The 12,319-nt window shown below is 44.2% G+C and overlaps 1 protein-coding gene across 1 annotated transcript; it reads right to left on the bottom strand.

The window, feature by feature from the left end:
• Positions 1 to 1,246: 1,246 nt before the first annotated feature.
• LOC142587086 (uncharacterized) lies at positions 1,247 to 11,264 on the bottom strand. Its single transcript, XM_075697975.1, has 5 exons — positions 11,112 to 11,264; positions 10,470 to 10,555; positions 8,019 to 8,189; positions 2,706 to 2,807; positions 1,247 to 1,389 (listed from the first exon to the last, which is right to left on the bottom strand). The coding sequence occupies exons 2-5, from the start codon at positions 10,543 to 10,545 to the stop codon at positions 1,349 to 1,351; spliced, it is 390 nt and encodes a 129-aa protein (XP_075554090.1). The 5' UTR covers positions 10,546 to 10,555; positions 11,112 to 11,264; the 3' UTR covers positions 1,247 to 1,348.
• Between the last annotated feature and the right edge of the window lie 1,055 nt (positions 11,265 to 12,319).

Here is a 12,319-nt window from a genome sequence, read left to right as displayed (position 1 = left end):
AGGGGAAAGGCGGGAGATTTAAATTGAATACGGTGAGCAACACGAAAACAAGCTATAAGCGGCAGCCAACATTTCGAATAGTGGACTTGTCTTTTTCAAGGGGGAAAAAGACAAGTTCACTTGTCGAAGCGCTGGCACCTGCTTTTACCTTGTCCTCGTTTTTCTGAAAAAGAAATCATTTATACGGATTGTGTGCAAAGATGTTTCATGTTATACCTGTCGCAGATTCATTTTTTATAGTGCCTGTAGAGCAACAGTAAAAAAATGGATGAAGGCTTAGCTTGGTTAAGCCAGGAAGATTACGAAAGCAATAACCTTGGCTGCGCCTTGGTTCGGCTGATGGTGTGGACATGGTTGCCCTTTGTTAAACTTATGGCTATACATCATCCGACATAGCGCAAGGCAGCGCGCCGACCACTGCGAGGAGCCGAGTTGCAGCCCCATTTATCCTTCTAGCGTGACGTGACACCAGCGAGCGCCCTCTCTCGGTAGCGCCGCAGCAGCAGCGCGCAAGGCTTCGCCTCCACCATCGATGCCGCGAGCTGGGGCCCGGTCTCTCGGTCTGGCGTGACGTCACACCAGCGAGCGCTCTCTCTCGGTAGCGCCGCAGCCGCGGCGCGCAAGGCTTCGCCTCCACCAACGATGCCGCGAGCTCGGGCCCCGTCTCTCGGTCTGGCGTGACGTCACACCAGCGAGCGTCCTGTCTTGGTAGCGCAGCAGCAGCGGCGCGCAAGGCTTCGCCTCCACCATCGATGCCACGAGCTGGGGCCCGGTCTCTCGGTCTGATGTGACGTCACACAGTCACGTGACGCGCAGCTGTGTAAGGAGGCGCCACGACCACCGATGGGCCGAAAGTGCGAGCAGTATTGCTTTCGCGATAAAAGTACTTTTGTTTGCGGTTCAGTAAGAAGGCCTCTTGGTGCATTTTGAAATTATAGTGTTCGTATATTCGTACTAGGGCATAAATCTGCAATACAATCGGCAATATGGAGGCATAGAAATGCTAATCCATAGGGTATTGCAACGCTGAAAAGATAACATCGATGTTCAACGTGCTATTGTTTTGATTTAAAAATTTGATACACGGGTGTAAATAACGGCTCGAAACACTCCCACGGGAATATTGAATATCGTATATTACAGCCCTTTGAGAACAAAAAAAAATGTTTCAGGTTTCACTTTTGCTATTGTCGAGTTACTGCTAAATAAATAAAAATATTTTACCGAGTTAAAAAAACATGACAAAGCCAAAGCCAGAAGGTTTATTTAGCGTTTTATCAACCTTTGTGCATACATTCAAACCTAATGGAATGTTGCCAGTTCGATTCAACCGCATAGACGCGTCATTCTATTTGGATAAGCCCAGCACTGCATGGAATCCGGCAAAGTCTGCAAATTTAAAGGGGAAGAAAGCACATCAAGGACGAAATATATATAAAAAGGCAAAATGTGTGCACATGACTTTCCGCTTGTTAAGTGCACTAAATACCATCACAGTTTTGTCTCGTATAATTTGTATGCGCGCTCCTAGGCGACATGACGATGTAATCACTATTGTAGTGTACCTCAAGGGCCACCAACTATAGCACCAAATTACATTCTTGAGACCGCGCTGTGCAGTTGCTTGCGACACACCGCCCAGTGCTTTACTGAATAATTATGTAGTTTTATCATGTGCACGGCAGTTTTCCAGTTGTCATAAAGTTACAAAGATAAGAGCCAATGCAGCCAAAGTAAGGTAGATGGAACACATAACTCATAAAGCGGCTAGTTTGTGTGTCCTTGTCATGAATTAAGTGCTCATGCTTCGCAAGGCTTCCACGTTAAGGAGCGTGAGTATAATTATAAATCATATTTTTGGAGACTGCTCATGTCCTGACGCAGATATCACCAACGTTTAGTGACGACGCTGGAAGTGGGGAACCGTTCGTAAGGTTGCCGTGATCATGCACCTTACAGCTACGCGATCCAAAAATCCAACAAAAAGGTATTCAAAAACTGAATGAACCTGGCCGCTCAGGTTTTTATGGAGGGCCAGCCTGCCATTCCACGAAGCTTGAGCACATGTCAAATTCAAGGAATGTGCTTTCCGGTATCGCTAATAAAAAATAAGACACTTACCATATGCAGTGAATAAGCAAGATATCATACAACGTACTCAGACATAATGGAAGGTCTGACAAGATTTTACTCAGTAGTCTTCTGTGAATGATGCCTAAGTCTAAAGTTTCACACGACGAGAGCCGTTCTTGTGCATTTTGCATACATTGGTAGAATACGCAACAATCCCTAAGACGTGCTGCATGAAATGGAAATAGTAGCCTATATTATCTCAACAGGAAAATCGAGGCACCACACACTCGAGACCTGCTTGTAGCTCGTGAAACACAATCTCTGAGAATAAGAAATATGGCAACCCGCTGTTTTCTAAGCAGTTTAAAGCTACTAGTTTCAAGCTAAAAGTCAGAACTGACAGCGCAGCGCTGTCATTTCTGAACGGGAATGCTTTTCGTCAGACGGGACGCGTGCACCACATATATGCATATATATATATATATATATATATATATATATATATATATATATACAGGAGCTCCGAGATTGCCTCATATATGTTGCACAGCTCACACACCAAGCATTCTCGCCAAGCTGTTCCGTGATCGCAAGATGTCCCTCATATCTTGCACAATCCAGTGTGTACTCACCGCAGTGGCAGAGGTCTTCTGCGTCTGTATGCGCACAGTTAGGGCGATGTGGCAACGGGCATTCATCTTCCCATGCATAGCTGCAGTGGTGGAGCATTGGCACTGAAATTAAAAGCAAAAAAATAACTTAGGCTCTTGAGTATTCAAAGAACTTTTTGAAAAAAGACAGGCATGCTTTATTACTTAACGCGTCATTAGGAACGTTAGGTTCCTCAAATTACCAGGGATGGCATGAGTTAATAAAGATCACACGTTATGCAGGGTAATATCTCACATCTTCTTTGTAGAAATTTCTGAAATACTTGGTGTGATATCTGGTACTGAGGCGTTATGTACCTCTCCCATTTTGCATCCTGAAGCATCCCCCTGATATGACTACCGCATTAAGACATGGAAGACAATGTTGCGCGTAATAGACAAATTTTTGGACGTCGCGCTTGCTGAGCGTGCTTACCGTCGTTGCGGTATACGAAGGAAACGAAGCGCTGACTGCGGTGTTTAGGTTCCGCCGGTCAAGCTTCCGTGCTGCATTGACTCGTTAGGAGAAACGAGGACAATTGTGAAACGTAATGAGGCTAGGCGGCCAAGGAGGGCGTTAGATTTTTAGAGGTTTATTCTCCAATCCGCATTCTTGAAATCGCAGCTTCAGTACCTTTATCGCATGGAAGTAATCCATTCACCTACCATGGTCAAGGCTCTGTACCTTACACGAACGCATTTAGGCTTTATTTCGCCATTGTGTATACATACTTGCGCTCATTTCCATAAATCTAAGACTCCAGGGAATTGACTTACGTCTACTTGCATCAGGGCTTTAACAGTAGGCTAACTGGAGACGCATTTCCATGCCAAACAAGCGCATCGTTTACCATGAAATGAGGCGATGTCACACAAGTCTAGAAGAATATCAGGGATCTAAGACAATTTATAAAGATTTGGTTATCTAAAACTTGGAAGACACCCAAGCTTCGCATTTACGAGTGGAACGCGATACCTTTCAAAGACTGCTTCTAACGCTTCCCGGCAACTGAAGTTTAAGTGACCATAATGTTTTCTTGGAGACGCAGGTGGTGAACGCTATGCACGTAGGCGAGCTTTCTGATTCTTTCTTCTAACACTGCCTCCCCCCCTCCCTCGCTGGGCACCGCCGCGCTCGCGGACTGGCGAGAGGCGAGCGCATCTGGATGATGCTGCGGCAAGAAACCGAGTGAGGGCGCCACTCCTGCTACGACAGGCCCCAAACGGCAGCTCGAAAAGTTGTTTGCGTTTGAGTTTCCGCGTCATTGATTTATGTTCTTTCGTATATTTAAATTACAAACCGACAGCATCATCTCTGTAGTTTCTGTTTAAGTCGTACTGAACAAATTTTCTAACGCATTTTAATTTGAGCAATTCAGTTAGTTTAGTAAAGCCTCTGCGCCACCAGGAGGGCCTGTCAGGTTCGAGATCCATGGTTCGGGATTATTTTCTCTAACAGACAACACCCGACGCCGACACCGTATGTTCCGTAACACGGGGCTCTCAACGCTATCGCATTAAATATTGTGCACATCCCTCGCGCTCTTGTAATCTATGTTGTGAGGAGTATTTAGGAAGTACCTGGCCATCCAGCATTGTTTGCAGTTCTTCAAACAAAACCAGGTGGGCCAACGTGTTCCTGTGAATTGAGTAGTTTCTTGCGTAGGTCACAAGCGTGTATGTGTTTGTGACGACACCAGCACGACGAGAAGCTCGTTGTAAGCGATCGTATGACGGCAATGGCATGATTTTTACGCCGCCTTCTACATACGCCGCCGGCATGAATGTTATTGGGTCCTAGATAGGTGGTGGATCTGCTAGCCGCCTGATTAGCGCAGATGGTAGAGCGGCTGCCCCGGAAATGCAGTGGTACCGTGTTCGATTCCCTGACCAGGTGGAATTTTTCTTCAACTGCAAGGCCTTTCTTCCGAGGAAACCGTATGGGTTTCCTTTGTAGCAATTCCTACGAATGGTTGGATATCTCATTTTCTCTTTAATAATTGATTTTCTGTACCTTGCGGGTTTCCGCAGAACAATTACGTCAGATGTCATTTGTATTTCGGAGAAGAAATGCAAATACTCGTTAGCTTTGATGATCATAAAGGATGATGAAGTCTGCACAACATTGAACAGTTTTTACATAGCATAATTTGCAACGATGAAATTACTGTGCAAATTGGGTTGTTCCGCAAGATGGCGCGGTCTAACACGGTGCTTAAAGGTGCAAGCTGTCGCAAGCAAGAAGAAAGACAAAAAATTGGCGCGAGGTCCACAGGTCGAGTGTTCCGAAGAGTTGGCTGGTTTGGAACGACGGAAGCGTTGGTGTGAAACTAGAAGGTACTTCTTAGCTCTTTTCTTTGTTTGTTTTCCGCAAGAGTCATGCTGGCCTCAAACAAACACCGGCATAAAGAAAGTGGCCTAATGGGCAGCAGCAACCGACTACATTGCTTGACGGTAGAAGCTCGATTCAAACATTGATTTCTTTTTTTAGAAAGAGAGGGAAAACAAGAAGCTACCTACCTACGTCATACCAAAGTACGAATCAAAAGGAAAAGAAAACTTCGCCTTAAAAATAAAAATGTTGAAGAAAGCTTTTTTATTACTGTAATGTTACTGCTTTGCTGACATCCCGCGCGATATACGGAGCGTGCTGTTATGACCTGCATGCTCGGCACTGGACACAGCTTGAGGTACTCCATTGATCAGCTCTCCGTGTTATCACAGGGTTCCCGAAACACACACGTGTCGAGGACGTACATCGATACGCGAAGTTGCCTACCCTCCCTGCAACCATCGAATCGTCGAAGGCAGGACACGAGGAACGCCTGAAGCACACCAGACAAGGCAGGACTTTACTGGCCTACATGGGAAAGGATATATCAACTTTGCCGCAACTGCCATCCGACATCTCACCGTGGGATGACATTGCTGTCGTCGACACTACACCAACGCCTCGAAACATGGGCGCCCAACATGCTCACCGCCGGGCAGCATTCGCTGCGCGTCAAGTGCAGACATTGGCAGACGCACCCCCAAGCCATGAAGAAGCGTACACTGACGCAGCTTACGACCCACGCACGAGCGAGGGAGCAGTCGCCTACCAGTGCGTTCTTGTGAGACATTCTACTTTTACAACTGCTGATGCCCACGACCCAACGGAACTTGAACTTCGCGTAATAGTATGGGCCTTAGATTGAGTTTCAAGCACCGCGCAAGCAAAACACATCGATATGTACACCGACTCTCAGTATGCGCTGCATGTCTGCAAGTCGCGCCACACAGCATCATCGGAAGTACTCCTAGTCAAGCAGGGCTTCAGTCGCGCCGAGGCCCACAGGGTCACTGCAACACTTCATTGGATCCTTGGTCACCAGGGCATGGAGGGAAATGAGAGAGTCCACGAGGCGGCGCGCGCCCTTCTTTCCAACCGCGTAGTCTCCCCCGATCCTTGAGAAACCCTCGCAACCAGAACAAGTAGCACGACAAATGGAGCCCCGTATGACCCAGGCAGAGCTATGAGAGCAGCAGCAAACCGACGCAAGAGGGAGCTCCGTGCGAGTGTGCCCTCAGACACACTCACTTCCCGCGAGTCTTCCCAGGTCGGGGTAGGTGCTGCTGCACAGGCTCCGTTCCTGCTTTGTCCTCACACCGGATGTGCTGGAGCGGTGGCGGCAGTACTGGCCACGCCAGGAAAGACACCCTCCATCTCCCTCTCCGAACTCCCTTCAATCGCAGGAACACGGCGCTCCCACAGCCTCCGCGGACCAAGAAGCACTCCAGGCGCTACACAGGTGCCCTGACTGCGACATGGCCACGCGGCCATCCGCAGCCCCTTTGTTTTGGGAGTGCCAGCGACACGCTCAGCAGCACAACCACCACCTGAGGGCGGTGCGAGTGTCGTCCTACGAGGAGTGGATTAGACCGGCAACTGGCTCGATGGATTCCGACAGGGTCATTCTCGACTCGCTCTTATAGAAGCTTATAGAACGGCTCTGAATACGCCTCCCCCTTCCTCTTCCTATTCCCCATTATAGGCCTTCGAGCCACCCCTTAATAAATATATTTGTCATCGACATCATTACTGTATTGTATATTCATTGCGCCAAATAATTGATAAAGCATCTTTCGTTTCCCTTTTCGTTATCAATTCTACATTTCAAAAATTACAAGTAAATTTTCCAGTTCTCTCCTCAGCTTTATTTTGTGGTTGTTTAATGTGACTTCACATGAATTTTCGCGAGAATATTTTGTTGAACGTAGCGCATCGTGGGGGCGGACGCGTGGTTTTTGTTCTGATCTGCTTCCGCTTAGCATTATTCACTTATTGTTATGGAACGTTTTGGAAGTTGGCCAACATTCCCACATTGTCGAAGAGATATTTCATGCCTCCAACGCGGTAGATGTCTGCCTCTAACGATATCCCATTGGAAGTTACCAACGCGACGTATTATGCATTGAGAGTTCAATAGGGGGAAGGTGTGCGTCTTCGCGTTTGGGAATGTAACATGTGAGCAATATTTTTGTATTGCTTGCTTCCGACATCTAAATTTTTGTGCCCAATATGCGACGATGATACCAAGACTAGCTTGCTATGCGGCCGGACAGATTGCAACTCAGCTAACGCCTGCAGCTTCCGCGTTGGTGTGCCTGCGTGTTGGTGTCTATTGTGATTTTTTTCTCGTCCTTTTAAACAATATTGCGTGCACTGTTCAATGCAATTTCTATTGCGATGCATGAAAATTCCAGTTGTCTTAAAAATAACACGAGTATATATATTTTTTTTTCATAAGGAATGCACTGACTAGTAAAACATCACTTTTTCTAGTGGAACATTTCCGTGCTCTGACTTCAGCTTTTAAATTATTCCTTGTCGTGTACAGTCATTGATGAGTGAAGCCAACGAGGTATCGCTGGAATTGCCACTCTCTTCCACAAGCCATCTGCACTGAAAAAGGGGCTAAAATATGAGAAGCCCATCTGCATAAATTGCAGAATTTTTAATGGTGCCAGTAGGCAACCGTTGCTTGAAAAGCGAGCACTTCCCTACCATAACAAACGTAAGAAATCGGTACACATTACTGCCGGAAGCACGGAAAGCTCCACTGAGAAAGCTTGAGTCAATAGCTGGCTGTATTAGTTCCCCATTTGAGCGTCATTTTGTACCCACAACTTCGCTCTCAATGAAGTTTGAAGTGTCGATATTGTTTAAACATATCTGTTTGTACGTCAAAATCTACTTATGTCAAACGGTATAAACAATAATAAGGTACATTTACAAAACTACGATGTACTTACCACATTTGCACCCGCAATTGCCCCCGATTAAGAGGCAGCATATCTTATACCCTACCGGGCACTCAGCTGATTCACAGGCGTGGTGGAATAAAGGGTGGAGAGGGTAGTCTCGAAGGTGCGTGGGCACGCCATGTTGAAGAGGATGGTCCACGAAAGGAGGAAAGTCTGGCACTGTAGAATATACGAATTGACCATGCGTAAAGAAGTCAGAATTATTAAATACCTATGGGGCATAAATGATTTTTGCATTCTAGAAGAGTTGAATGTTGGGCTAGTTGGTTTTCCATAATGGAACAAACTAACTTAGCGCAATAAAAACCGGAGATGCAAGAAAAGTGGACATAGACTAGCGCTCGGCTTCGTCCACCTTTTTTGAGTCTGTAGTTTTTATTACGCTAAATTACTAGTTCCATCAATTTATACATGTATTTTATAAACATACAAAAATACAGGATGTGTTTTTGAACTTATTGCGCTCAAAAAAAAGCATATCGAAAAAATATTTGTTCTTTGCTATTTATGTTCATGGTATCTAAGAAATTTGCTCGTTTAAATACACTAATAACATTATAAAATACGAAATATGAATTTCTTAATAAAAAAGCCAAGAAGCAATTGACGGTCTAGCCGGGTGCGCGAAACTTGGTGTAAGCATTTCGTACTCCTATATATATTCTGTGGCTGAGATCTACACGGCCTCGTGGCGTTGACAGAACGATTAGCGTATTACGAACTCTACTCGTGAAAATACATCCGTCAGCTTAAACCGTACTCAAAGTCCTGGCTACCTTTTAAACATATGTCAAAAATTTTCAGCATGACTGTGACTTTTCGTGTATAGCAGATACGACGCTGAAGAATCACGTTGAACACTGGCATATTATTATTTCCAAATACTGTTGGCCGTCTTGGCCGTAACAGGGTGGGTACAGCTGGTTTGCACATAGCGTAAAAAAAATGAAAACACTTTACAAACGTAAATTGGACATGAAGCAATGAATGTTGGAAATACAATGCGAAACAAATAATGAAATACAAAAACGATAGTTTGGCTAAGAAATAGATGTTTCTAACATTGTGACAGTGATATTGGAAGCAGCACGAAAGAAAGACTATTGTATGTATTTCTAGAATAGTGTGACAATGTTTGCACGGCACCACTAAGATTAAAATTCATAAAAGGTTTTTAACGTTTTCCTCAAAGATTTCAATGCTACTCGACTGCAAAACAGACGCTGGCAAACTGTTCCATTCCTTAATCGTTCGCGGAAAAAATGAGTAAGCCTACATGTCCAGATATGCTTTTGGAATGGAGAACATGCAATGATTGCTTGATCTGACGTTTCTAGCCTGCCCGGGAGCAAGATAGGACGTGGTTTGAATATTGAAGTGGCCTTTCGACAGCAAAAAAAGAAATTTAAGTCTAGCTAACTTCCGCCGTTGAGCCAGCGGAGGCAAAGCAAGCAACCGAAGCATTTCGGAAACAGAGTCAGTACGATAATACCGGGAAAGAATGAACCTTGCAGATTTTCTCTGTATCTTCTCAATGCGGTTTATAATTCCGGATTGAAACGGATCCCAAATGACACTGGCATACTCTAACGTTGGTCTAATGTAAGTTAAATATGCAAGTAGTTTGACGGGTGTCGTTGCTAGTTTTAATTTTCGGCGAAGGAACCATAACTTTTTTTCTGCAGCTCCACAAATTCTGTCTATGTGCGATTTCCAACTTAAGTCTTTCAAAATTGTTAAACCTAGGTATTTTGTCGTTTCAGCTTCGGTAAGAATTGTTGAGTTCATCTCATAATTACACTCAATAACATGCTTTGTTTTGTTTGTAACTCTGAGCATGACTGATTTAGATTCGTTAATCTTCATTTTATTTTTTGCGCCCAGACTTCTACAGCTTTAAGGGCTTGACTAAGTGACGCCTGATCGCTTTGGTTATTGATTTCACGATATAATAAACAATCGTCTGCAAATAGCCGGATGGTTATGTCTTTACTTATGTTATGAGCAATATAATTTATGTAAACTAGAAAAAGAAGTGGTCCTAAAACGGATCCCTGTGGAACGCCTGAAGTTATTTTTAATTGGTTAGATTTGTTACCATTTACTTGAACGTATTGTGTCCGATGTTTACATATGCTTACATATGTAAACATATGTAAGCATATGTAAGCATATGTAAACAAATATTTGCTGAAGTCGCGCTATCGTTAATTTTTTTAGGACGCAGGCTTAGCTAAACAAAAGATCATCGTTTCCATACCCGTTTCTTTTCTCGTTTGTGTTTTCATTAAGAAATATGTCTCACGAATTCTCACTCTGAACTTGCACAATGCCTTGCGGGGATATATTTCTCAATTCTGTGTTGCCTCAAGTACATTTTATGATAAATATATTGTAACCCCATTTCTGTGCATTACTAGAAATGTATTGTTTACTTACCATTGTGTCCTTTCTGAGACGTGGCCGTACTGGCAAAATATCCAAGAAGCACGATGAAAATGTAACTCAAAGTCATTGCTGTGTACCTGCGCAAGGACCCAGAACATTGTTATCTTTTAATGAATACTGTGCTATCTAAACTAAAGATACCTGACAAAATATTAAGCTTCTCGGTAAACGAGTAAATTTCCAAAATAACATGAATATAAATAATAAAAAACTAATCTTCTTTTGAACTGCTTCTTTTGAGTGCGAGAAGTTCGAAATCACATCCTGTATTCTTTTTCCTGCTTTACTAAGACATTATAGAATAGTGTGGCACATGTCGCTGCAAGATATCTGGCTTTATGCTTGGAATGAGTTTTGGTGCATATCTGCCTGTTAGAAAGACCAGGTCCACAATAAAAGTTCAAGCCTTCTCATCATGCACGGTTGTGCTCTTTAGTGATTATAGCCTGTTCAGTACTAGATTGAACATTTCCGTGTTAAATATGCTTGAAACGTGGCCACGGCTCTTTGCTGTTTGTGAAAAGTCAACGTTGTCCACTATTGCGCCCCAAATGTCTTAAAAGCTTTCAATAAATATCGCGGCAACAAATTTAGCACCATTGGCTGGCTATACACCAAAAATTTCATTCTTACCTCAGATATCGTCGGAGTAACTAAAATTCTGAAACACGTACTCGAGCCAGTCAAGCCAGGTGGTTTTTCTTTCAAATTCAGTTAAAATGTGTCATAGGAGAAAGACACTCGTTTACATGTTCATTGTGTTTTCAGCCAAGAACAGAAGATGGCGCGTGTTTGTCCAGACGCACTTTGTGACCTTGCCAGAAATTCAGGTGTTCAGGGCATGTTTTCTTTGTTCTCGACATTTCTGGACATCCATCTTCCATTCTCTTCAGGATCTATCGAGTACGATGCCTTTTTTTCTTCGTGTACTGATGAGAGCGGAGTTTGACGAGCAGATGTCGTCGCAGAAAAGCTGGTAGCAATGGGTTAACGACACAAATATATTGGGTTTCTTTTGTTCCACACAGACAATAGTGCGAAGGGGCCCAAGCATGTCCGAAAGCCCGATTATTTCGTAACCACACAGATTTTGGAGGGGAATTTCGGTGTTGCCGTGCACATTGCCAACTTTACTACCCTGCTCCAAGATCTCCGTTTGCTTGCGACTTGCTTATTACTTTTGTCTTATCGATAGTGTTTTTCGTGAAAGCGGCCTGCCGTTTCTGTGTTTCTTTTTTGTTTACTTTCGTTCGTGCCTATATTGTAGTTGATGTTGCCTCACCTACGCATGCCTAAGGCATTTGTCCACAAGCCAAGTACCACCATCAGGACCAGCAACCAATATAGCTTTTCCTTAATTTCATTTAAAACGATGCTCGACGCGCATCTGTGCCGTTGCCACTGGTGCCAATGTCAGCACCGTCGTGCTATTCTGCTATTCTCGGCACCCACGCGGCCCATATGCGCAGGGTCTTAACGGCACGCCCCCAGACGTACTGAGTGTTTGTATACAAAGCCGACGAAGCTAAGAAGATGCACCGTCATTATCCGCTGAATTGGCGGTATCTCCCCAGGGGCACTATTCTTGCTACAACTGCTTACATGAGTGCGCGGTAGATACACGGGCCTTAGTGAAACCGACAGCAGATGTCTAGCTAGACCTATGTATTTTTCTATTTGGCCGCTTAAAAATGCATACGGTTTTCCTTTATTCTCTAAATCTCCCACACAAGTCAATGGTGACGCCTGCAACGCCGTTCGCATAACGTATTGTTTATTTTCATATTTTTCATAATTTGTAACCGATGTTCCTAATTTTGTGTTATATTGAAGCCAAGACC

The sequence above is a fragment of the Dermacentor variabilis genome, chromosome 7, assembly GCF_050947875.1.
Source record: "Dermacentor variabilis isolate Ectoservices chromosome 7, ASM5094787v1, whole genome shotgun sequence".
NCBI lineage: Eukaryota > Metazoa > Arthropoda > Arachnida > Ixodida > Ixodidae > Dermacentor > Dermacentor variabilis.
Note: the sequence above shows the minus strand (reverse complement) of the source record. Positions and strands in the feature narration are given on the sequence as shown.

Coding starts and splice junctions, on each gene's coding strand:
- LOC142587086 (XM_075697975.1), bottom strand. CDS start 10,545: ATGACTTTGAGTTACATTTTCATCGTGCTTCTTGGATATTTTGCCAGT. Junction 8,190..10,469: donor GTCTCAGAAAGGACACAATG/GTAAGTAAACAA, acceptor TATATTCTACAG/TGCCAGACTTTCCTCCTTTC. Junction 1,390..2,705: donor AGAAGACCTCTGCCACTGCG/GTGAGTACACAC, acceptor TTAAATTTGCAG/ACTTTGCCGGATTCCATGCA.